The sequence below is a fragment of the Rutidosis leptorrhynchoides genome, chromosome 11 (genome assembly GCF_046630445.1).
Source record: "Rutidosis leptorrhynchoides isolate AG116_Rl617_1_P2 chromosome 11, CSIRO_AGI_Rlap_v1, whole genome shotgun sequence".
Classification (NCBI taxonomy): Eukaryota; Viridiplantae; Streptophyta; class Magnoliopsida; order Asterales; family Asteraceae; genus Rutidosis; species Rutidosis leptorrhynchoides.
This window is the reverse complement of record NC_092343.1, coordinates 300,920,811-300,948,810: the sequence shown is the minus strand read 5'-3', so window position 1 is coordinate 300,948,810 and position 28,000 is coordinate 300,920,811. Positions and strand designations below refer to the sequence as shown.

The 28,000-nt window shown below is 38.2% G+C and overlaps 1 protein-coding gene across 1 annotated transcript; it reads left to right on the top strand.

The window, feature by feature from the left end:
- Window positions 1–10: 10 nt before the first annotated feature.
- On the top strand, window positions 11–27,992 carry LOC139875610 (uncharacterized). The gene is made up of 9 exons (XM_071862936.1): window positions 11–115; window positions 365–1,372; window positions 1,777–2,664; window positions 2,770–3,030; window positions 25,663–25,769; window positions 26,389–26,799; window positions 27,090–27,201; window positions 27,313–27,425; window positions 27,587–27,992. The coding sequence occupies exons 2-9, from the start codon at window positions 374–376 to the stop codon at window positions 27,990–27,992; spliced, it is 3,297 nt and encodes a 1,098-aa protein (XP_071719037.1). The 5' UTR covers window positions 11–115; window positions 365–373.
- The last annotated feature ends 8 nt before the right edge of the window (window positions 27,993–28,000 follow it).

Sequence of the window (28,000 nt, the reverse complement as noted above, 5' to 3'; positions counted from 1 at the left end):
CAAGTCATCTATAATACCGGCTACTGGATGAATAAGCTCTCGGTAGTGGCGGAACTAGAACCCGACTATAGATGGGGTGGTTGCCCAAACCTAATAAATTTTTCATTGACAGAGGGTAAAGACTAATAGAAACCTTATTTTTTAATAATTTTTTTCGTGTATCACTTTTTTTAAATTCAGATGGGGCGGGTACCCCTACTCGTCTTCACTATATTCCGTCCCTGGCTGTAGGTTACATACCATATACAATAGGCCAAAATGAAGTTGAACACACATAACACTAATCCCTTTTCAATATCATCCTTTATGACATGGTTATGGATAGAAGCTGAAATTCTCCTTTATTAAACACACAATGTTTCAGGGGGAAACGATGATACTCTCAAGGTTTCAGCTAAGTGACGTGGTATCGGCTACCGACAACTTTTCTGAAACATACTGCATAGAGTCAGATGCAAATGGTGTGGTGTACATAGCTGAATTAGTTGATTTTCACATTAGAAGTTTGTTGCCATTTGAAGGGAAGAACACGGGTGAATTCACCGATACACAGAACACCGTAGCTATAAAACGTATGTCAGGTAGAGAAAATGGGAAAGGAAAAGAAAAGTATTATAAAGAAATTGAAATGCGTAGTAGTTATAAGCATCCCAACATTGTCTCTCTTCTTGGATTTTGTGACGAAGGTGATGAAATGATCCTCATTTACGAGCACGCTTTTCATAAAACCCTTGACGATTATTTGACAAGAGTTGATAACTTGAAAACATTTACATGGACAGAACGTTTGCACATGTGCCTTGAGATCGCGCGCGGGCTCGATCACCTTCACACCAAGATGGGCGACCAACGAAAGATAGTGCATGGTGACATAAAGAGTGCTAACATTCTGATAGGCGATAATCGGGAGACGAAGATCAGTTACTTTGGGATCTCGAAATTATTGTCAACAAACCACGGTGCAAACACTCACGTTACAGATAAGAGCGCATGCACGAAAGTGTATCTGGGCCCGGAATATGAAAAGACGGGCAAACTCAAAATCGAATCAGATATCTATTCTTTTGGAGTGGTTCTTTTTGAGATCTTTTGTGGGAGAGTGGCATATGATCCGGTTTACCTAGTCGAAAACGATAAAGGGCTTGCACATATTGTGCTCCAATGCTTCAATGATGGAACATTACAAAAAATGATAGATCCTAAGCTAAAGGAAGAAACTTATGACGACATTTGTTCTTCAAATAAAGGACCTAATCAAGATTCTTTGGACACTTTCACAAAAATTGCCCATCAATGTTTGGAAGAAGTTCATGCAAAGCGCCCAACAATGGCAATTGTTATCAAGGAGCTTGAGATAGCATTAAACTTTCAAGTAAGTTGACATTTTCATAATAATACTGCTTTCTTCTATTTATATTTGTTATCACCAATTGTAAGTATTATATATAAACTCTGAGATTAACGATATAAAGGACATGTTGGATTTATTGTCTTATTAGTATGATATTAACATGGGATTTATTGCCATATTAGTTTCAATTTTTTTTATTAATTGTTTTTTCTTTTTTATTTCAGAAACTAGAACTTTAGATGTATAGAATTGCATAAATTACATATGTTAATAACTTATAAGTTTATGGATCTACTGAGTTATGATTGCTAAATCTGTGTATTTTTTAACTACTTTCTTGTTGGTACATTCAACATACATGCTTCAATGTAGGGCCAAAATTTAACATGAATAATGGATTTGATTGAATGTCTCATAACTGACAGGAAAACCTGTTGGAAAGTCTTCAAATTTCACTTAAAGATATAGAAATGGTCACAAATAACTTCAATAAAAAGAATTATGTCGGAAGTGGAAGATATTGGAAGGCGTATAGAGGAGAGCTCTCACATGCTAATAGGCATATCACAATTGTTGCAAAGCGGTGGGATAGTAAGTCCGGTAAAGGAGATAAACGATTTCAGACAGAACTTGACGTTCTTTTCAAGCTTAAGCATGAGAATATCGTTGGTCTCGTAGGCTATTGCAACGAAATGAATGAAAAGATCATTATTTATGAGCATGCAACTAACAAAAGTCTTGATATGTATTTGGACGATGCTAGTCTTACGTGGATGATACGGCTAAAGATATGCATCGACGTTGCAAGTGGATTGGAGTTCCTTCATGGAGGTATTGTAACACTAAAGAAAGTAGTACATAGAGACATCAAAAGCACTAGCATTTTACTAACCGGTGATTGGAAGGCAAAAATATCTAATTTGGAGTTTTGTTCATTAGATTCGTTAGATCGGGACATGGAACATGTCACCGATAATGCTAATGGTACACTCGGCTACCTTGATCCTGAATACAAACGGGGTTTTTTGACGGAAAAATCGGATATATATTCGTTCGGTGTGATTTTGCTTGAGCTCTTGTGCGGAAGATTGGCATGTGGGGACGACGGTCGGTCTTTACCCTCTTTGGCTAAACACCACTTTGTGCAAGGAAATATTGATGAGATGGTGTTTAGGTGTATCAGGGAACAAATCGATCCAAAATCATTGAATACATTTGTTGAGATTATGCATAAATGCTTGCATGACGATGGCTATAAGCGGCCAAAGGCAAGTGAGGTGGTCATACAACTTAAAAAAGCATTGGAATTTCAAGTAAGTTCACATGTTTAGACAAAAGTTGGCTTCTTTGCAAAAATGTGTAGCAGAAAATGAATCTATTAATATTTATTTATCTAATTTTTAAATCTAAATATATAGGAGGATTATGAAATATGGGAGCCCAAACTACCCAAGGACTACAAAGAAATATTCCGGTCCTTTGAAACGCCGGAAAACTATATGACTGAAAAGAAAAAGGACCTTCATAAGAAACTCACTAATGGAATCCTTCTTCAAAAGGAGAATATGGTAATTAGCTTGTTATCTACAAGTAATTTTTGTACCTCTCACTTCATGTATATTTACTATCTTTGTACAAAAAATTATTCAGAATTTATTTGTAACATCCCGCATTTTTCCGTTAAATTATTTTTTAACGCCGTCTTTTTCTTTTTAGATAATATTCCTCGTATCTAGATTCGTAACCTCCGTTAGCTAACATTCTAAATATTCTCGTTATCGGATTTTAATACGCGTTTTAAAATATTCCGTTTAGGTATTTTCCGCACCCGACTACAAACTCGAGGGACTAAAATTGACACGGGGCAAACTAGTTGACTAGGTCACCTAGTCCACCCCAATCACCACCATTCAACCATCTCCCTCTCTCTCTCTTTCTCTCTAGCAAGAACACACCCAATTTCCAAATTCATTCAATCATCATCTAAATTCGATCTAGGAGGCTTACAACAAAATAAATTACACATTCGTGATCCTCTCTTCATCCTCTTCATTTTGGTACCAACTTCATCTCGTTTGGGTAACATTTCTAAAACACTAGATTTCTTTAAATTTGTGTTCTTGACTTAAAAGTGTGTTAATTAGTGTCTATGGCTCATTGTGATGTCGTGTATGTAATTTGTATACTCGATTTGTTGTTTTTGGTGTAACTAGCTTGAATATGAAAATTGCTTGCTTAATCTTTGATTTTGGATGATTAAAAGTTGTTTAAATTGTTAAAGTTCATGTATTAAATGTGTTACTAGCATCATTAGCTTCAAATTGATGTGTAGGTTGATTAAGAAAACTTCAAAAACATGATTATTGATTTTGAGATGTTTGACTAGGGTTTGATAGTTCTTGACATGAATTTTTGGATGCTTGAATGTCATGGAATGTTAATTGTTAGTGTTTAGTAGTAATGTATGCTTCATTACCTTCAAAACGGCATATCATATGTGTGAATTGGTTTCCCGAAACTCAAAATGCAATTGATGAACTTGAAACTTTGAAAATGGACTTTTATTGTTCGCTTGATGAGATTTCGGCTATTGTAAATGATGTTATTGTTGGACCATAAGTGCTTAGTTGTATTCCTCGTCAAAATACCTTTCCAACGATATATGATAGGCATTATAAGTGTTTGCGGGTCAATTGTTGTGTTAGAATTGATTTTGGCTCGTGCATACTTGTGGAAAAACAGAAACAGACCTGCACAGATGGTGGCGCGGCGCGCCCCATCCCCGCGCGGCGCGCAGATGTACCTGGTCAGATTCTGACCTCCTCGTCCCATTTCACGTGAAATGTTTGATGACCTACGGACCTCCGATTCACATGAAACTTGTTTTAATACACTTGTATATGAATAATTAGCATAGAAAAATAGTCCGGGACCTGACCCGAACATGTTGACTTTTTCGTTGACTTTGACCCGACCAAGTTTGACTTTTTGTCAAACTTAACCAATTAATTATGCAATCTTTCTAACATGATTCTATACTTGTATCTTGCATGAAACTTGACAATTTTCTTCACATGCTACATAATCGAGTCGTGTCGAGCCATAGGACTAATTGAACAACTTTGACCCTTCGTGACTATCGTTATTGATACAACCTACTTGTTTAGGTCGAGATTAGCTTTGTCTTTGCACGCGTTTACTCGTTGAAGTACTTTATTAACTCTTGCGCTCAAGGTGAGATCATAGTCCCACCCTTTCAACAACTTTTATACTTTTAAATCGTGGGCTGAGAAAACATATACTTTGTTACATCTTGTACTACTTACTTTTATGTTTTGAACACAAGTGTGAAAACAAACATTCCACGTGCGAGTTAGAACAAAAATGCCTCAATTCGATTATCATTAGTTACACTTGCAGGGTGTAAGCGAGAACTTATATTGTGTGGCCATACGGGTTTAACAAACCCTCATCCGGACGGTTCGCTACCGTTATGCGGATGAAATATATTTTTGTGTTTTAGTGTGGGTTCTAGCACTGTGTGATGGGGTAACGTTGGTTAAGTTTTGATAATTGAGTGCTCGCGTATAACAACACTTTTGGAATGCAAATGATTTGGATAATCTACGTTATGGAAATACAAAATCTTGTGGTACAAAAACAACGTTTAATACTTACTAAACCTATGATTTCACCAACGTTTTCGTTGACAGATTCTTCTATGTTTTCTCAGGTTTTGAATGCTTAGTGATACATGCTTCCGCACTCTTTTGATACTTGCTTGGATGTCGAGTATACATGCATTTTGGAGCATCTTTTGAACTTATTTAAACTGTGTCGCATAGTTTTCATTTGTACTTATAACGTTGTAACTTAACTTGTGGTCAATTACCTTTGTAAACTTTGAAACAATCTTTACACTTGAATGGATGCGACATATTTTGGGTCAAACGTATGTTCTAAAGACTTATGACCGGGTAATGGGACCTACGTAGTCGACGCCGTCACTTGACGATTTGTCGGGGTCGCTACAAGTGGTATCAGAGCTTTGGTTGTAGGGATTTAGAGTTCATTTGTGTCCACCCCGAGTCATAGGGTACATAGGTGAATCTAGACTACAACCGGCATATAGACTGAAGTAGGAATTACTTGACTATTTGTGCATTTATACTCGAACTCTTCTATCATATCTAACTCGTATTCGATCTTGATCTTACGTTAATAAATTTTGTTGACGCGCCACCTTGACTTTATGAAGTAATGTTAAATGCACATGAGAATCAAGGTAATATAATTTCCGGGATTATATTACGGTGATTCACATGGACGTTCCGACATTATGACATAAAGAATTTAAGGCGAGTCAAGGATAATTTTCTCTTTATCTTTATTCCATATCGCGGTTAGTATTATTTAGAATACTAACCAACGATATTCTTGTGTCATGAAGGAACAATGGCTCGTCGACGCGCTCCTCCCGAAACTCCCGAACAAGCCCTCCAACGTATAATAGCCACCGCCATAGGTGCGGCTATGGCTAGTATCTCCTCCGACATCAATAACAACCACAACCACAACAACCATGGAACCGGTAATTCAAACGAGGGTTGCTCCTACAAAACTTTCATGGGGTGCAAACCTCACACCTTCGATGGGACCGGAGGACCGGTTGTGCTCACCCGATGGTTTGAGCAAACAGAAGCCGTTTTTAGCATAAGCGGTTGTCGGGACCAAGACAAAGTCAAATATTCCACCCACACTTTTGCCGGTATCGCCCTCACATGGTGGAATACGTATGTGCTGTCGGTGGGTATCGATGAAGCTCACACTCTCTCATGGGCCGACTTAAAGAAAAAGATGATCACCGAATACTTCCCGCGCGAAGAGACCCGTAAGCTCGAACACGAACTAAGAACTTTAAAAGCGGTCGGGAATGACCTAAAGGCATATAATCAACGATTTTCTGAGCTATCCTTGATGTGCCCAAACCTCGTGACCCCCGAACCTCTAAGGGTTGAACTTTACATGGATGGTCTTCCCAAGAGCATCAAACAAGGAGTAATGTCATCCAAACCCAGTAATCACCAAGAGGCCCTGAATATGGCCCGTCAATTGATCGAAACGGTAGACGAGATTGAAGTGCCGGCACCTAAAGCCGAGGATGAGTCGGGTGACAACAAAAGAAAATGGGAAGCCCCCCAATCGAGCAACTACAACAACAACTTTGCCAAGGAACCTCTCACCCCCGTCGGAAAGAAAAGTTATGCCGGGACACGACCTTTTTGCAACAAATGCCACAAGCATCATTTTGGTGAATGTGGCAAGCTAATTTGCCATCGGTGCCAAGGTAGTGGTCATATTGCCAAGTATTGTGGAAGTACCGCCCCCGTCACTCAAAAGGGGCCCGACGCACCAAAGCCGAGTATTTGCTACAAATGTGGCCAATCGGGTCATTTTAGGAATGAATGCCCAAAGAATAAAGCAAAAACCAACGCGCGCCGTTGAACTTACAACATCGACACCTAGGATGCCCGGGACGATGATGGACTAGTCACGGGTACGTTTCTTCACAACAAACCGTATATTTCATACTTATTCGATTCGATTACCGCTAGATGTTTATTAACCAAGTCTTTGACTCGTGCTCTTTACATTCCACTTTTTCCCCTAGATACTACTTAGACGATTTAAGCGACCAACGGAAAAATATTGTGTGCCTATAAATATTATCGGAGGATATACGTTAAGAAATTGAACTCGACACCAATAGAACTAAGGAACTCAAAACCTATTCATTAAGGAGAAATTGTTGCCCTACATTTATGTATAGATTATTGTGAACTAAGAAATTTTCGGTTGGAAACCGATACCCTCTCCCTCGCATCCATGACCTCATGATTATTTGCACGAATCCCGTATGTTCCAAATCGACCTCCGTTCCGGTTATCATCAATTGGGGGTTAAGGGAGACGATGTCTCCTAAGCCATTTTTTTTTTCCGAACTCGCAACGTTAGTTGTAAATCTCTCTTAGTACCGTTTGATTTATTTAGGACTCCGTCCGTATTCATGAACCTCCTAAACCACGTATACAACTTATCTAGACAAATCTGTTATCGTAATTATAGATGACATCTTAACTTATTTAAGTAAAGAAGGAAAACGAACAACATCACCATCTTAAGCTCGAACTTTTGAGAAAAGAGCAACTCTATACCAAATTCTCCGAGTGAGAATTTCTGTTGAACGAAGTCCAATTTTCTAGACCATGATGTTAATGGTTAAGACATTACAATCAATCTCGAAATCAAGCCACATGTAATCAGGAAACTCTCCCAACTCAGACTTGTATTCGTAAAATCTTAGATCTCGTCTATTTTTACCGAAGATTCATTTCTGACTTTTCTCGTGTTACACGACTTTTAAACTCGTTAACTCACTAAGGAAAACTTTAAACCTCTCCGTGTTCGAACCTTGAGCCTGATTCTTCACACCAAAATTTCTAGTTAAAAATCGTATAGCAACAGATGGAACTCAAACATGGAAATATTTCTACTTGAACGCCGAAAGGCATACTCTCTTGACTCAAAAATCAACATAACTAAAATTCGTTATTTTGCACGAAGAATTCGAATACTAAACTGTAGATCCGATCAATATTCTCGTCATCACGTACCACACTACATACCTCTGTTATTTCACCGTTACCGTCTGATATTACTGGAAATTAAGATAACACACAATCCAACGATACTTCACTCTTCTTTGACTTAACGCCCTTGTGTTTCTGATAATCGGCCAACTATTATTCAACCCCGAACTATACAACTACGTGTACTATCTCGTTTCTCTTTCAGACTTCAACTTTTGACAACTAGAGGCACGTTATGGCAACCTCGAGATGCAAGCTCATCCTATTCTAAGTCCTCATTTCACTCCTATCCTCATCGCTCGCATTTCCGTTAAGGAAACTCCTTGTAACATTTCTCCATGGATAGAGAAACTCCTCATATTACATTAGTATTCGCCACGAGGGTGAATAGTCCTAACGAACATTTTTCGAACCCTAACTGACTTGTTCAAACATATCTTAAGAAATTCTATTCCAACACGGTGTATCTTCGTCATTTATCCTGTATCGAAATACTCGTTTCACCTCTAGTTTTACAAGAAACCTTGGAGACCCGCTTAGACATGAGTACCGCGTACCACCCACAAACAGACGAACCGAACAAACGAACGATTTACGTCTTCGAAAGACATGTTTCAAACTTGCATGGTCGCTTTTAGTAGATCCCTCTTACAACAGTAGTTACCACTCGTGTGTTCACACGCACTTTCCGAAACCCTATATGACCGCTAATGTCATACCCCTATTCGTTGGACCAAAGCATGTGGCAAACAAAACACCGAATCTTAACTCATCCAAGAAACAACAATTGAGATAATCCAAGTCCGAGAAGGGCTCGAGACGACCCGTAGTCGCCCAAAAGAGTCATACCAAACTTAGATGAAAACCTCACAAATCCCAGTGTGTAACCGTGTAATATTGAGAAACCGCACCTTGGAAAGGTGTAATCCATTTTGGGAAATCGAGAAAGGCTATATCCGCAATATCGAACCTTTTGAAACCTTGGGGCGTATTGGAACCGCTTCCTATCGTTTAGAACTTCCGACTCAATTAAGTTTCCGTTTACCCTACATTTCGTGTAACAAACTTAGAAACGTGTCCTGCGGAACAGGAACGTGCAATCCTTCTAGATGCACCAACTATTGATGACAAACTCCTCCTCATAGGAAAAACCGGCTGAACTTGTGGATCGTAAAACCAAGCCCTAATACAACGTAACACCCCGACTATCCGGATTCGTGGAATGTCCAAGAAAGTACCTTCACTCATTCGTAGAGTTACTACTCTAAGTCTCGAGTAAGAGATATCGACTACTACTTCCAACTAAATTTCGGGACGAAATTTCTTTTGAGGTGTGGATAATGTAACATCCCGCATTTTTCCGTTAAATTATTTTTTAACGCCGTCTTTTTCTTTTTAGATAATATTCCTCGTATCTAGATTCGTAACCTCCGTTAGCTAACATTCTAAATATTCTCGTTATCGGATTTTAATACGCGTTTTAAAATATTTCGTTTAGGTATTTTCCGCACCCGACTACAAACTCGAGGGACTAAAATTGACACGGGGCAAACTAGTTGACTAGGTCACCTAGTCCACCCCAATCACCACCATTCAACCATCTCCCTCTCTCTCTCTCTTTCTCTCTAGCAAGAACACACCCAATTTCCAAATTCATTCAATCATCATCTAAATTCGATCTAGGAGGCTTACAACAAAATAAATTACACATTCGTGATCCTCTCTTCATCCTCTTCATTTTGGTACCAACTTCATCTCGTTTGGGTAACATTTCTAAAACACTAGATTTCTTTAAATTTGTGTTCTTGACTTAAAAGTGTGTTAATTAGTGTCTATGGCTCATTGTGATGTCGTGTATGTAATTTGTATACTCGATTTGTTGTTTTTGGTGTAACTAGCTTGAATATGAAAATTGCTTGCTTAATCTTTGATTTTGGATGATTAAAAGTTGTTTAAATTGTTAAAGTTCATGTATTAAATGTGTTACTAGCATCATTAGCTTCAAATTGATGTGTAGGTTGATTAAGAAAACTTCAAAAACATGATTATTGATTTTGAGATGTTTGACTAGGGTTTGATAGTTCTTGACATGAATTTTTGGATGCTTGAATGTCATGGAATGTTAATTGTTAGTGTTTAGTAGTAATGTATGCTTCATTACCTTCAAAACGGCATATCATATGTGTGAATTGGTTTCCCGAAACTCAAAATGCAATTGATGAACTTGAAACTTTGAAAATGGACTTTTATTGTTCGCTTGATGAGATTTCGGCTATTGTAAATGATGTTATTGTTGGACCATAAGTGCTTAGTTGTATTCCTCGTCAAAATACCTTTCCAACGATATATGATAGGCATTATAAGTGTTTGCGGGTCAATTGTTGTGTTAGAATTGATTTTGGCTCGTGCATACTTGTGGAAAAACAGAAACAGACCTGCACAGATGGTGGCGCGGCGCGCCCCATCCCCGCGCGGCGCGCAGATGTACCTGGTCAGATTCTGACCTCCTCGTCCCATTTCACGTGAAATGTTTGATGACCTACGGACCTCCGATTCACATGAAACTTGTTTTAATACACTTGTATATGAATAATTAGCATAGAAAAATAGTCCGGGACCTGACCCGAACATGTTGACTTTTTCGTTGACTTTGACCCGACCAAGTTTGACTTTTTGTCAAACTTAACCAATTAATTATGCAATCTTTCTAACATGATTCTATACTTGTATCTTGCATGAAACTTGACAATTTTCTTCACATGCTACATAATCGAGTCGTGTCGAGCCATAGGACTAATTGAACAACTTTGACCCTTCGTGACTATCGTTATTGATACAACCTACTTGTTTAGGTCGAGATTAGCTTTGTCTTTGCACGCGTTTACTCGTTGAAGTACTTTATTAACTCTTGCGCTCAAGGTGAGATCATAGTCCCACCCTTTCAACAACTTTTATACTTTTAAATCGTGGGCTGAGAAAACATATACTTTGTTACATCTTGTACTACTTACTTTTATGTTTTGAACACAAGTGTGAAAACAAACATTCCACGTGCGAGTTAGAACAAAAATGCCTCAATTCGATTATCATTAGTTACACTTGCAGGGTGTAAGCGAGAACTTATATTGTGTGGCCATACGGGTTTAACAAACCCTCATCCGGACGGTTCGCTACCGTTATGCGGATGAAATATATTTTTGTGTTTTAGTGTGGGTTCTAGCACTATGTGATGGGGTAACGTTGGTTAAGTTTTGATAATTGAGTGCTCGCGTATAACAACACTTTTGGAATGCAAATGATTTGGATAATCTACGTTATGGAAATACAAAATCTTGTGGTACAAAAACAACGTTTAATACTTACTAAACCTATGATTTCACCAACGTTTTCGTTGACAGATTCTTCTATGTTTTCTCAGGTTTTGAATGCTTAGTGATACATGCTTCCGCACTCTTTTGATACTTGCTTGGATGTCGAGTATACATGCATTTTGGAGCATCTTTTGAACTTATTTAAACTGTGTCGCATAGTTTTCATTTGTACTTATAACGTTGTAACTTAACTTGTGGTCAATTACCTTTGTAAACTTTGAAACAATCTTTACACTTGAATGGATGCGACATATTTTGGGTCAAACGTCTGTTCTAAAGACTTATGACCAGGTAATGGGACCTACGTAGTCGACGCCGTCACTTGAAGATTTGTCGGGGTCGCTACAAGTGGTATCAGAGCTTTGGTTGTAGGGATTTAGAGTTCATTTGTGTCCACCCCGAGTCATAGGGTACATAGGTGAATCTAGACTACAACCGGCATATAGACTGAAGTAGGAATTACTTGACTATTTGTGCATTTATACTCGAACTCTTCTATCATATCTAACTCGTATTCGATCTTGATCTTACGTTAATAAATTTTGTTGGCGCGCCACCTTGACTTTATGAAGTAATGTTAAATGCACATGAGAATCAAGGTAATATAATTTCCGGGATTATATTACGGTGATTCACATGGACGTTCCGACATTATGACATAAAGAATTTAAGGCGAGTCAAGGATAATTTTCTCTTTATCTTTATTCCATATCGCGGTTAGTATTATTTAGAATACTAACCAACGATATTCTTGTGTCATGAAGGAACAATGGCTCGTCGACGCGCTCCTCCCGAAACTCCCGAACAAGCCCTCCAACGTATAATAGCCACCGCCATAGGTGCGGCTATGGCTAGTATCTCCTCTGACATCAATAACAACCACAACCACAACAACCATGGAACCGGTAATTCAAACGAGGGTTGCTCCTACAAAACTTTCATGGGGTGCAAACCTCACACCTTCGATGGGACCGGAGGACCGGTTGTGCTCACCCGATGGTTTGAGCAAACAGAAGCCGTTTTTAGCATAAGCGGTTGTCGGGACCAAGACAAAGTCAAATATTCCACCCACACTTTTGCCGGTATCGCCCTCACATGGTGGAATACGTATGTGCTGTCGGTGGGTATCGATGAAGCTCACACTCTCTCATGGGCCGACTTAAAGAAAAAGATGATCACCGAATACTTCCCGCGCGAAGAGACCCGTAAGCTCGAACACGAACTAAGAACTTTAAAAGCGGTCGGGAATGACCTAAAGGCATATAATCAACGATTTTCTGAGCTATCCTTGATGTGCCCAAACCTCGTGACCCCCGAACCTCTAAGGGTTGAACTTTACATGGATGGTCTTCCCAAGAGCATCAAACAAGGAGTAATGTCATCCAAACCCAGTAATCACCAAGAGGCCCTGAATATGGCCCGTCAATTGATCGAAACGGTAGACGAGATTGAAGTGCCGGCACCTAAAGCCGAGGATGAGTCGGGTGACAACAAAAGAAAATGGGAAGCCCCCCAATCGAGCAACTACAACAACAACTTTGCCAAGGAACCTCTCACCCCCGTCGGCAAGAAAAGTTATGCCGGGACACGACCTTTTTGCAACAAATGCCACAAGCATCATTTTGGTGAATGTGGCAAGCTAATTTGCCATCGGTGCCAAGGTAGTGGTCATATTGCCAAGTATTGTGGAAGTACCGCCCCCGTCACTCAAAAGGGGCCCGACGCACCAAAGCCGAGTATTTGCTACAAATGTGGCCAATCGGGTCATTTTAGGAATGAATGCCCAAAGAATAAAGCAAAAACCAACGCGCGCCGTTGAACTTACAACATCGACACCTAGGATGCCCGGGACGATGATGGACTAGTCACGGGTACGTTTCTTCACAACAAACTGTATATTTCATACTTATTCGATTCGATTACCGCTAGATGTTTATTAACCAAGTCTTTGACTCGTGCTCTTTACATTCCACTTTTTCCCCTAGATACTACTTAGACGATTTAAGCGACCAACGGAAAAATATTGTGTGCCTATAAATATTATCGGAGGATATACGTTAAGAAATTGAACTCGACACCAATAGAACTAAGGAACTCAAAACCTATTCATTAAGGAGAAATTGTTGCCCTACATTTATGTATAGATTATTGTGAACTAAGAAATTTTCGGTTGGAAACCGATACCCTCTCCCTCGCATCCATGACCTCATGATTATTTGCACGAATCCCGTATGTTCCAAATCGACCTCCGTTCCGGTTATCATCAATTGGGGGTTAAGGGAGACGATGTCTCCTAAGCCATTTTTTTGTAGCGACCCGACCAAATCGTCATTGACGGCGCCGCTAACTTAGGTCCCGTTACGTGGTCGTAGTCCCTATATGAGACTCGTTTGACCAAAATTATGTCGCATTCATTTGAAAGGTACAAGACTTGCAAGTTTAGTTTACAAAACCGTTCGACAACAAGTCTAAGTTTACAAAAGTCATAAAGTATAAATGAAATAACTTGCGACATAATTAGTTTAAAAACACAGTTGCTATAAATAGCGTAAGTATGTAAACAACATGTTTGAATCCAAAGGTGCTATCACTAGCGTATGCATGTATGTATGCTTGACTCCAAGCAAGAAATCAGAGTGTATGCATGTATGCTTGACCCCAAGCAAGTATGAAAGTACGCGGAAGCATGTATCAAGTAGCCATGTATGAACCTGAGAAACATATAGAAAACTGTCAACGAAAAACGTTGGTGAAATCATAGGTGTATTAGTAAATGTTATATTTTGAACCACAAGATTTAGTATTTCCATAAATTGATCATCCAAAAGTTGCATTCCAAAAGTATTGTTCGCGAGCACCCAATTATCAAGACTTAACGTTTCCTCCCATTGTATACCCCATCACTTAGTGCTAGAACAAACACTGATTCTCGAAAATATATTTCATCCGTAGACGGTAGCGAACCGTCCGAAATGAGGGTTTGTCAAACCCGTATGGCCACACAATATAAGTTCTCGCTTACACCCTGCAAGTGTAACTAATGATAATCGAATTGAGGATTTTTGTTCTAACTCGCTGTGGAATGTTTGTTTTCCTTGTACTTGTGTTCAAAGTATAAAAGTAAGTAGTACAAAATGTAACAAAGTATATGTTTCTCAGCCCACAATTTAAAAGTATAAAAAGTTGTTGAAAAGGTGGGACTATGATCTCACCTCGAGTGCACGAGTATAAAAGTACTTCACAAAGTAACGTATGCATGAAAGTTGCTTAGCCTTGACCTAAACAAGTAAGTTATATCAATTAACCGGTTACGACACAAGGTCGGGTGAAATGTGTTCAATTAGTCCTATGGCTCGTTACGACTCGATTAAGTATAGCATGTGAATCACGTTGTCAAGTTTCATACAAGAAACAAGTATAAAAGCATGTTAGAACGATTGTAATAAAGTTTGAGTTGACATTTCAAAACCCTACCATTAGAAAGGAAATCTTATTACGTTTCCAACGATATTTGATTCATCGAAAACGGAGTTACGGTCAAAAAGTTATGGCCAAAACAAGTTTGCTGAAGTTCGGATGAAACAGGCAATTGTCGCGGCGCGACAAATTGCTCCGCGGCGCGACAAATGCCTATTTTGAAGGTCAGAAAGCCTGAAAAACATGTTCTAAAATCACCCTTTGGGCCACGGCGCGACAAAAAGCTCCGCGGCGCGACAAATAACGTGGTCTGGTGCCTGGTCAGTTTCAAAAGTTCAAGTCTTGATCCAAAATTCAATTTAGCACAAAACGCAAACCGTAAACAACTAGAAGGCGTATCTTATACCGTTGGAAAGCTCTTTTGACAAGGAACACAACTAAACATGTATCATCAAACAAAAACAACATTTTCCATAACCGATTTCTCGTCAAGTGATCATTTAAAAGTCCATTTTCAAAGTTTCAAGTTCGTAAAACGTATTTTATGATTCGGGAACTTTTAACATACAAATGATATGCCGTTTTGAAGGTAATAACGCATACATTGCAACTAGACGCATATTCCAAGTTTCAATAAACATTTACTACGTCAAAATCACTAGCCACGTTATCGTTTCAAAATCAATTTCGACACAAATGAGACTTATGATTCACTAATCAAACGCTAGCATACATCACACCATTTCGAAGCTATTTACGCATACAATTTAACTAGTTAACTAGCATACATTCAAACAAGTGTCTCAACTAGCATTCAACCGCATCAAGTTCCTACCAAAACGATAATCGATTCACCAAAAACACATTTCATGTTATTGAGCTAGTTTTTCATCATCCAACATATCAAAACGAAGCTAAGGAAGTATCTAACACTTTTAACACATACACTTTATCTTATAACATCATTTGAGCAACCAAAACTCAAGATTAAGCTAGACCCATTTGGGTGTTCATGTCATATTTTCAAAACACGAAGAACGAGCATACAAATTACATACACGACATCCCTACGAGCCATAGACACTAACTAACACAATTTCAAGTCAAAAACACGAATTTATAGAAATCTAGAGTTTTAGAAATGTTACCCAAACTTGATGAATTTGGTACCAAATCGAAGAGGATGAAGAGAGGATTCCAAATATGTAATTTGTTTTGAAGTTTGCTTCCCGATCCGAATTTAGATGATGATTTATGTTTGTGTTCTTGAGAGAAAAAAGAAAGAAAGAAAGAAGAAGAAATGGATGAATGAGGGGTGGAGGTGGTGAGTGGTTGACTAGTCAACTACTAGCCACCTCTTTGGTCAAGTGGCGGAACTAGTCCCTCAAGTTTCAAAGCGGGTGCGGGAATTAACCAAACGAAATATTTTAAAAACGCTCGAGTAGACGAGTGGTGTTATAATTAAATAACGAGAATATTATAAACGTTAGTCAACGGAAATTGGGAATTTAAATAGCGAAAGATATTATTTAAAAAAAAAGACGGTGTTAAAAATAAATTTAACGGAAAAACGCGGGATGTTACATTATCCACAACTCAAAAGAAATTTCGTCCCGAAATTTAGTTGGAAGTAGTAGTTGTTGAATCTTACTCGAGATCTTGCGTTGTAAATTCTACGAATAGGTGAAGGTACGTCCTTGAGTATTTCAACGAATTTTGACTGTCGGGATCATATGTTGTTTTAGGGTTTGGCTTCACGATTTATGGTTTCAACCGGTCCTCCTAGGAAGTGAGGGTTATCGTCGATAGTGAGTTCATCAAAGGAGATAACAAGTTCTTGTTTCGCAAAACACGTCTTTGAGTTGATACATCGAATGTAGGATAAACGGAGACTCAAAATGGGTCGGAAAAGTCTAAACGGCTAGCGACGGGTCCAAAACACCCCAAGAATTTAAAGGATCAAAATATCGCGGATTTAGCTTCCTACGTTTCCCGAAACGGATTGCACCTTTCCAAGGTGCGACTCTTAACGTGACGCGGTTTCCCACGCGGAATTTGAAATGTTTACGTCTAACATCGGCGTAGCTCTTGGTGAGTACGAGTCGCGTAGGGTTTTACCTGAATATGAACAAATTTTCTCGGTTGCTCATGAATAACCTCGGCCCCGGTGAATTGATCATCGTTTACTTGGTTCGACAAAGGAGAACGACGTTTCCGATCACACGTGGTTTCAAAAGGAGTGACGTTAAAACTCGAATGAAAATCATTGTAGTACGAGGATTCGGTTAAAGGAAAATACTTTTCTCAAGTAAGTTTGAAGTTGGTAATACAAACTTGTATTATGGTTTCCAAGGTTTAAATCGCATGTTTGTTCGGTCCGTCGGGTTGTGGATGGTACGCGGTACTCATGTCTAAACGCGGTCCCGAGGCTTTTTGTAAGTCTAGAAATGAAACGAGGATCTCGATCCGAAACGAGGTACATTTCCTTAAGGCATATCGAACAAGTTTGTTAGGACAAGTTTCTCAATAAAATTCGCGTCGCGGAAGATTTATCGGTTTCCAAAAACGTTCGTCGGGGCAAGTTCTCCTCGGTTTCTGAAAGAAAAACGTTCGTCGGAACTATTCACCCTCGAGGTTAATACTAGTATAATGTGGAGAGTCTCTCTCCATTGGGAATTTAGAATAAGGACCTCCTGAACCGGAAGTACGAGGGTGATGCAAAAGAAGTTCCCTCCCCGATGTGAGCATAACGAGTAAATTGTAGTTAGTCAATAAGACTGCGCGAGGACGAGCTAGTATACCCGTGTGACATACGGTTGAAGTCGAATGGAATCGGTAATTCATTCGGAAGCATAAATATAATTTGACAATAATTGAAGGTGTGTCCCCGGTATGGTTGTTATAAATATTCTCGGAGTTTTCGGATGTCCAAACCTGAAAAGATGAAGTCATGTACATGGCACATGGTGGTGTTTAGGTTGATCGAGTCTAACCACCATCACGCGTCACTAGAACTTTGGTATGTCTTACCGTAATATAACCACGTTGATCGAGTGTCGTTATATTACGCCAAATCATACTTCCATTCCCACATCACTCCATGAGTTCAAGTTCGTGTCATCGTGAAAATCTAAAATGAACAAAATGTAACGACGTCTCAAACATGATTCGTATTGAATCGAAAGAATTAGTGCAACTCTAAAGATGCGTTCCCCGAGGGAAGTGTATAAGTGATTGTTCACGTCAATGCGGTTCGAATCAGACAATAAAGTGGTTAGATATGAAAAGAGTAACGAGTCATGATAGCGAGTAGTACGCAACCGTAGCGATAAATAGTGATGACGATACTCACCTAGAGTAGTGACAGTGACTTTACAATACTCATGGATAGTAAGCTAAGACGGGGTGGATAACAACCAAAAAATTTGAGTTCCCGAGCTAGAGTAGGTAACGAAGTCGCGGTCATCCGTACGCGTATGAATCTTGAATTCACGTGTGTTACCAAAAAGTGGCGGAATACGAGTTCGTAGGATGAAGGTTGGGTACCATTAAAAAGTTTGCCTAAGAATGATTCAAGTATAATGCACAAGTAGTCAAGTAAGTGCTATCTATAGCAAATGTATGCCAGAATGCAAATGCTAACTATCCGGTTGTAGTCTAGACTCACTAATGCGTCCTAACGACTCTGTTAGACACACTAATGCACGTCCTAGTTCCCTACAACCAACGCTCTGATACCATCTGTAGCGACCCGACCAAATCGTCATTGACGGCGCCGCTAACTTAGGTCCCGTTACGTGGTCGTAGTCCCTATATGAGACTCGTTTGACCAAAATTATGTCGCATTCATTTGAAAGGTACAAGACTTGCAAGTTTAGTTTACAAAACCGTTCGACAACAAGTCTAAGTTTACAAAAGTCATAAAGTATAAATGAAATAACTTGCGACATAATTAGTTTAAAAACACAGTTGCTATAAATAGCGTAAGTATGTAAACAACATGTTTGAATCCAAAGGTGCTATCACTAGCGTATGCATGTATGTATGCTTGACTCCAAGCAAGAAATCAGAGTGTATGCATGTATGCTTGACCCCAAGCAAGTATGAAAGTACGCGGAAGCATGTATCAAGTAGCCATGTATGAACCTGAGAAACATATAGAAAACTGTCAACGAAAAACGTTGGTGAAATCATAGGTGTATTAGTAAATGTTATATTTTGAACCACAAGATTTAGTATTTCCATAAATTGATCATCCAAAAGTTGCATTCCAAAAGTATTGTTCGCGAGCACCCAATTATCAAGACTTAACGTTTCCTCCCATTGTATACCCCATCACTTAGTGCTAGAACAAACACTGATTCTCGAAAATATATTTCATCCGTAGACGGTAGCGAACCGTCCGAAATGAGGGTTTGTCAAACCCGTATGGCCACACAATATAAGTTCTCGCTTACACCCTGCAAGTGTAACTAATGATAATCGAATTGAGGATTTTTGTTCTAACTCGCTGTGGAATGTTTGTTTTCCTTGTACTTGTGTTCAAAGTATAAAAGTAAGTAGTACAAAATGTAACAAAGTATATGTTTCTCAGCCCACAATTTAAAAGTATAAAAAGTTGTTGAAAAGGTGGGACTATGATCTCACCTCGAGTGCACGAGTATAAAAGTACTTCACAAAGTAACGTATGCATGAAAGTTGCTTAGCCTTGACCTAAACAAGTAAGTTATATCAATTAACCGGTTACGACACAAGGTCGGGTGAAATGTGTTCAATTAGTCCTATGGCTCGTTACGACTCGATTAAGTATAGCATGTGAATCACGTTGTCAAGTTTCATACAAGAAACAAGTATAAAAGCATGTTAGAACGATTGTAATAAAGTTTGAGTTGACATTTCAAAACCCTACCATTAGAAAGGAAATCTTATTACGTTTCCAACGATATTTGATTCATCGAAAACGGAGTTACGGTCAAAAAGTTATGGCCAAAACAAGTTTGCTGAAGTTCGGATGAAACAGGCAATTGTCGCGGCGCGACAAATTGCTCCGCGGCGCGACAAATGCCTATTTTGAAGGTCAGAAAGCCTGAAAAACATGTTCTAAAATCACCCTTTGGGCCACGGCGCGACAAAAAGCTCCGCGGCGCGACAAATAACGTGGTCTGGTGCCTGGTCAGTTTCAAAAGTTCAAGTCTTGATCCAAAATTCAATTTAGCACAAAACGCAAACCGTAAACAACTAGAAGGCGTATCTTATACCGTTGGAAAGCTCTTTTGACAAGGAACACAACTAAACATGTATCATCAAACAAAAACAACATTTTCCATAACCGATTTCTCGTCAAGTGATCATTTAAAAGTCCATTTTCAAAGTTTCAAGTTCGTAAAACGTATTTTATGATTCGGGAACTTTTAACATACAAATGATATGCCGTTTTGAAGGTAATAACGCATACATTGCAACTAGACGCATATTCCAAGTTTCAATAAACATTTACTACGTCAAAATCACTAGCCACGTTATCGTTTCAAAATCAATTTCGACACAAATGAGACTTATGATTCACTAATCAAACGCTAGCATACATCACACCATTTCGAAGCTATTTACGCATACAATTTAACTAGTTAACTAGCATACATTCAAACAAGTGTCTCAACTAGCATTCAACCGCATCAAGTTCCTACCAAAACGATAATCGATTCACCAAAAACACATTTCATGTTATTGAGCTAGTTTTTCATCATCCAACATATCAAAACGAAGCTAAGGAAGTATCTAACACTTTTAACACATACACTTTATCTTATAACATCATTTGAGCAACCAAAACTCAAGATTAAGCTAGACCCATTTGGGTGTTCATGTCATATTTTCAAAACACGAAGAACGAGCATACAAATTACATACACGACATCCCTACGAGCCATAGACACTAACTAACACAATTTCAAGTCAAAAACACGAATTTATAGAAATCTAGAGTTTTAGAAATGTTACCCAAACTTGATGAATTTGGTACCAAATCGAAGAGGATGAAGAGAGGATTCCAAATATGTAATTTGTTTTGAAGTTTGCTTCCCGATCCGAATTTAGATGATGATTTATGTTTGTGTTCTTGAGAGAAAAAAGAAAGAAAGAAAGAAGAAGAAATGGATGAATGAGGGGTGGAGGTGGTGAGTGGTTGACTAGTCAACTACTAGCCACCTCTTTGGTCAAGTGGCGGAACTAGTCCCTCAAGTTTCAAAGCGGGTGCGGGAATTAACCAAACGAAATATTTTAAAAACGCTCGAGTAGACGAGTGGTGTTATAATTAAATAACGAGAATATTATAAACGTTAGTCAACGGAAATTGGGAATTTAAATAGCGAAAGATATTATTTAAAAAAAAAGACGGTGTTAAAAATAAATTTAACGGAAAAACGCGGGATGTTACATTTTTTTTCCGAACTCGCAACGTTAGTTGTAAATCTCTCTTAGTACCGTTTGATTTATTTAGGACTCCGTCCGTATTCATGAACCTCCTAAACCACGTATACAACTTATCTAGACAAATCTGTTATCGTAATTATAGATGACATCTTAACTTATTTAAGTAAAGAAGGAAAACGAACAACATCACCATCTTAAGCTCGAACTTTTGAGAAAAGAGCAACTCTATACCAAATTCTCCGAGTGAGAATTTCTGTTGAACGAAGTCCAATTTTCTAGACCATGATGTTAATGGTTAAGACATTACAATCAATCTCGAAATCAAGCCACATGTAATCAGGAAACTCTCCCAACTCAGACTTGTATTCGTAAAATCTTAGATCTCGTCTATTTTTACCGAAGATTCATTTCTGACTTTTCTCGTGTTACACGACTTTTAAACTCGTTAACTCACTAAGGAAAACTTTAAACCTCTCCATGTTCGAACCTTGAGCCTGATTCTTCACACCAACATTTCTAGTTAAAAATCGTATAGCAACAGATGGAACTCAAACATGGAAATATTTCTACTTGAACGCCGAAAGGCATACTCTCTCGACTCAAAAATCAACATAACTAAAATTCGTTATTTTGCACGAAGAATTCGAATACTAAACTGTAGATCCGATCAATATTCTCGTCATCACGTACCACACTACATACCTCTGTTATTTCACCGTTACCGTCTGATATTACTGGAAATTAAGATAACACACAATCCAACGATACTTCACTCTTCTTTGACTTAACGCCCTTGTGTTTCTGATAATCGGCCAACTATTATTCAACCCCGAACTATACAACTACGTGTACTATCTCGTTTCTCTTTCAGACTTCAACTTTTGACAACTAGAGGCACGTTATGGCAACCTCGAGATGCAAGCTCATCCTATTCTAAGTCCTCATTTCACTCCTATCCTCATCGCTCGCATTTCCGTTAAGGAAACTCCTTGTAACATTTCTCCATGGATAGAGAAACTCCTCATATTACATTAGTATTCGCCACGAGGGTGAATAGTCCTAACGAACATTTTTCGAACCCTAACTGACTTGTTCAAACATATCTTAAGAAATTCTATTCCAACACGGTGTATCTTCGTCATTTATCCTGTATCGAAATACTCGTTTCACCTCTAGTTTTACAAGAAACCTTGGAGACCCGCTTAGACATGAGTACCGCGTACCACCCACAAACAGACGAACCGAACAAACGAACGATTTACGTCTTCGAAAGACATGTTTCAAACTTGCATGGTCGCTTTTAGTAGATCCCTCTTACAACAGTAGTTACCACTCGTGTGTTCACACGCACTTTCCGAAACCCTATATGACCGCTAATGTCATACCCCTATTCGTTGGACCAAAGCATGTGGCAAACAAAACACCGAATCTTAACTCATCCAAGAAACAACAATTGAGATAATCCAAGTCCGAGAAGGGCTCAAGACGACCCGTAGTCGCCCAAAAGAGTCATACCAAACTTAGATGAAAACCTCACAAATCCCAGTGTGTAACCGTGTAATATTGAGAAACCGCACCTTGGAAAGGTGTAATCCATTTTGGGAAATCGAGAAAGGCTATATCCGCAATATCGAACCTTTTGAAACCTTGGGGCGTATTGGAACCGCTTCCTATCGTTTAGAACTTCCGACTCAATTAAGTTTCCGTTTACCCTACATTTCGTGTAACAAACTTAGAAACGTGTCCTGCGGAACAGGAACGTGCAATCCTTCTAGATGCACCAACTATTGATGACAAACTCCTCCTCATAGGAAAAACCGGCTGAACTTGTGGATCGTAAAACCAAGCCCTAATACAACGTAACACCCCGACTATCCGGATTCGTGGAATGTCCAAGAAAGTACCTTCACTCATTCGTAGAGTTACTACTCTAAGTCTCGAGTAAGAGATATCGACTACTACTTCCAACTAAATTTCGGGATGAAATTTCTTTTGAGGTGTGGATAATGTAACATCCCGCATTTTTCCGTTAAATTATTTTTTAACGCCGTCTTTTTCTTTTTAGATAATATTCCTCGTATCTAGATTCGTAACCTCCGTTAGCTAACATTCTAAATATTCTCGTTATCGGATTTTAATACGCGTTTTAAAATATTCCGTTTAGGTATTTTCCGCACCCGACTACAAACTCGAGGGACTAAAATTGACACGGGGCAAACTAGTTGACTAGGTCACCTAGTCCACCCCAATCACCACCATTCAACCATCTCCCTCTCTCTCTCTTTCTCTCTAGCAAGAACACACCCAATTTCCAAATTCATTCAATCATCATCTAAATTCGATCTAGGAGGCTTACAACAAAATAAATTACACATTCGTGATCCTCTCTTCATCCTCTTCATTTTGGTACCAACTTCATCTCGTTTGGGTAACATTTCTAAAACACTAGATTTCTTTAAATTTGTGTTCTTGACTTAAAAGTGTGTTAATTAGTGTCTATGGCTCATTGTGATGTCGTGTATGTAATTTGTATACTCGATTTGTTGTTTTTGGTGTAACTAGCTTGAATATGAAAATTGCTTGCTTAATCTTTGATTTTGGATGATTAAAAGTTGTTTAAATTGTTAAAGTTCATGTATTAAATGTGTTACTAGCATCATTAGCTTCAAATTGATGTGTAGGTTGATTAAGAAAACTTCAAAAACATGATTATTGATTTTGAGATGTTTGACTAGGGTTTGATAGTTCTTGACATGAATTTTTGGATGCTTGAATGTCATGGAATGTTAATTGTTAGTGTTTAGTAGTAATGTATGCTTCATTACCTTCAAAACGGCATATCATATGTGTGAATTGGTTTCCCGAAACTCAAAATGCAATTGATGAACTTGAAACTTTGAAAATGGACTTTTATTGTTCGCTTGATGAGATTTCGGCTATTGTAAATGATGTTATTGTTGGACCATAAGTGCTTAGTTGTATTCCTCGTCAAAATACCTTTCCAACGATATATGATAGGCATTATAAGTGTTTGCGGGTCAATTGTTGTGTTAGAATTGATTTTGGCTCGTGCATACTTGTGGAAAAACAGAAACAGACCTGCACAGATGGTGGCGCGGCGCGCCCCATCCCCGCGCGGCGCGCAGATGTACCTGGTCAGATTCTGACCTCCTCGTCCCATTTCACGTGAAATGTTTGATGACCTACGGACCTCCGATTCACATGAAACTTGTTTTAATACACTTGTATATGAATAATTAGCATAGAAAAATAGTCCGGGACCTGACCCGAACATGTTGACTTTTTCGTTGACTTTGACCCGACCAAGTTTGACTTTTTGTCAAACTTAACCAATTAATTATGCAATCTTTCTAACATGATTCTATACTTGTATCTTGCATGAAACTTGACAATTTTCTTCACATGCTACATAATCGAGTCGTGTCGAGCCATAGGACTAATTGAACAACTTTGACCCTTCGTGACTATCGTTATTGATACAACCTACTTGTTTAGGTCGAGATTAGCTTTGTCTTTGCACGCGTTTACTCGTTGAAGTACTTTATTAACTCTTGCGCTCAAGGTGAGATCATAGTCCCACCCTTTCAACAACTTTTATACTTTTAAATCGTGGGCTGAGAAAACATATACTTTGTTACATCTTGTACTACTTACTTTTATGTTTTGAACACAAGTGTGAAAACAAACATTCCACGTGCGAGTTAGAACAAAAATGCCTCAATTCGATTATCATTAGTTACACTTGCAGGGTGTAAGCGAGAACTTATATTGTGTGGCCATACGGGTTTAACAAACCCTCATCCGGACGGTTCGCTACCGTTATGCGGATGAAATATATTTTTGTGTTTTAGTGTGGGTTCTAGCACTGTGTGATGGGGTAATGTTGGTTAAGTTTTGATAATTGAGTGCTCGCGTATAACAACACTTTTGGAATGCAAATGATTTGGATAATCTACGTTATGGAAATACAAAATCTTGTGGTACAAAAACAACGTTTAATACTTACTAAACCTATGATTTCACCAACGTTTTCGTTGACAGATTCTCCTATGTTTTCTCAGGTTTTGAATGCTTAGTGATACATGCTTCCGCACTCTTTTGATACTTGCTTGGATGTCGAGTATACATGCATTTTGGAGCATCTTTTGAACTTATTTAAACTGTGTCGCATAGTTTTCATTTGTACTTATAACGTTGTAACTTAACTTGTGGTCAATTACCTTTGTAAACTTTGAAACAATCTTTACACTTGAATGGATGCGACATATTTTGGGTCAAACGTCTGTTCTAAAGACTTATGACCAGGTAATGGGACCTACGTAGTCGACGCCGTCACTTGACGATTTGTCGGGGTCGCTACATTATTTGATTTGGCTTTTTTTATTTATTTATTTATTTATTTATTTATTTTTTGCATCAGTGGTTTACAATGAGTGATAGTGGAATAACAAATAAAATGATATCAGCAACAATGTTTTCTTATGAAAAAAGTGAATCCCGTAAGTGGAGATCTGTTCATAATGCAAGGTCCGGTCTCTCTCTCACTCTCTGTCTCTATATATATACATATCACTGTCTCACAGGACGCCATGTGTATTTTTTGCTTTCTTCATTTGAGAAAAGTGAATCCAGTAAGTTGCTGATTTATCCATATGTTTTTTTTTTCTTTCTTCATAGTTTTGCTGATTTAATATCAACCTATATTAGTTCTTTTTTTTTTTTTTTTTTTTGGGCAAAAATAATAAAACTCATATAGAAACAAGGCTCATATAGAAACGAGGTCGTTTTCCAAAAGGTAACGCCCTCTAACAATATTAGTTAATAATTGCTCAATAAATTGAATGACATGCTAAGAGGATGGTTACATGGATAGCTGATCATGCATCATGTATAATTTTTCATATTTTCTGTAATTTTAAGCTCTTGATTATCCACCAAAAACCATAAACAAATTTATTTAAAATATTTTGGTTACAGCCTGAAAAAGTTTAGACTAATCCTATGAATTGTTGAATAAATTGAATGACACATGCTAGGAGGAGGTTTGTACAAATCTCCTAAACTTAACTCTATCAGTTAAAGAACTTAATTTAAGTATGGATCTAGGTTATGTGGTCAATGATTTAGACTAGTTCTTAATGTACAGGTTTCGGAAAGTGGCAAAGATTTCGGATACATCAAATTTAAAGATCCAAATTACAACAAACAACCAATTTTTATCCCCTGGTGTCGTTTATGGGGCATATTTGATCTTTAAATTTTGTGAATCAAGAAAAGTATCAAGTAATCCTATATATGTAAACCTAAACTTCAGACAAGGTAGTGAAACTTTGCATTCATATTTCGCAACTTGGAGAGACGACGAGTGGATGATGACTGAATTGTTTTGGTTCTTGAATGACAATGACGATATTGATTTTGCGGTTCTACTTGAGAGTTTTTCACGATACTATTGTGGAAATTCTGCCATCTATGTTCAAGGCATTGAGTTTCGAGCCATTGAAAATGCAAGTTTGAATTACTCTTCGACTTTGTTTATGTTATTAACCAGCTCAAGGTAGCCTAGTGGTAGGGGTCCTGATATCCTCACAAGAGGTCTCAGGTTTAAACATTGCCAGTAATATATCTTAAGGTGGCCAGGGAAACGGTCGGAAACGGTCACGTGATAATTTGGTTAGGCCGCGTACATCTGAGTAAAATACTTACTCTGTAGGGTAGCTGAATAGTGAAAAACCTCATCCGTATACTTTTACCTATGTTTCTGTATTATTTTGAAATAGAGGTAACTGAATGTGCAATAAATTTATGTTCAAAATTACAAAGTTAATAACAAGATCTTACCATCAGGTGCAACATGAGGGATATTGAGAATCAAAAGGAAGTCCAACAAATTCAAATGTCAAACTTGATAGACCAGGTGCATCAAATTCCAACTAACAATGATGTAGAGGATGAAAAGGTCCTCCTATGTTTTTATATTATGTTCTGTCTTTTGAAGAATCATAATAGTAGTAATCCTTGTGGTCAATTTGTCATGGTAATAAACATTTTTAGTTGTTTAAATAAACAGGCTTGGTTACTCGAAATAAATGGAAAGAAATATCTTATGCTTTCTGCAGAGGAGGTTTTGTACAATTCTCCTAAACTGAAGCCTTTTAGTTTGAAGCGCTCATCTGAGTCGAGGTTTGCTCGTTGAACAAGTTTAATTACGTATCTTCATTCTAAGTATCAATGTTGCTACTGCTAAAAAATAATAAAAAAAATTGTCAATTTTGCTTTCTCTGTTCTCAAAAGAAATATATTTGTCTAAAAGAAGTATTTAGTTACAAGAAACATATGTGCAGATTTCGAAATGTGATTGAGCTTCTGCCACAACAAGTATTTAGAATCAAGTACAGGATTGAAAGTAGAATGTTGTCACCATTCACTGAATATGCGTGTTGCCTTGTATTCAAGCTTTCAGAAAATTGTCGCGGGCTGCATTGTCCGATCAAAGTACAGGATCTACTCAACCGTAGAAACAAAGAGAGAAAAATAATTTATTTTAGATCCCCATCCGCATCAAATCTACATGATGCTAATTGGATTCCAAAGCAGAGGAATGATGGATGGATGGAGGTTATTATATGGACATTCAATTCAAAGTATAAGCTTGGAAACAATGTTATCCGTATGAATCTGAAACTGATAACTTATGAGGAAAATATGGCAGGGCTTATTATATGTGGCTTGAATTTCAGGCCAATATAGAGTATATA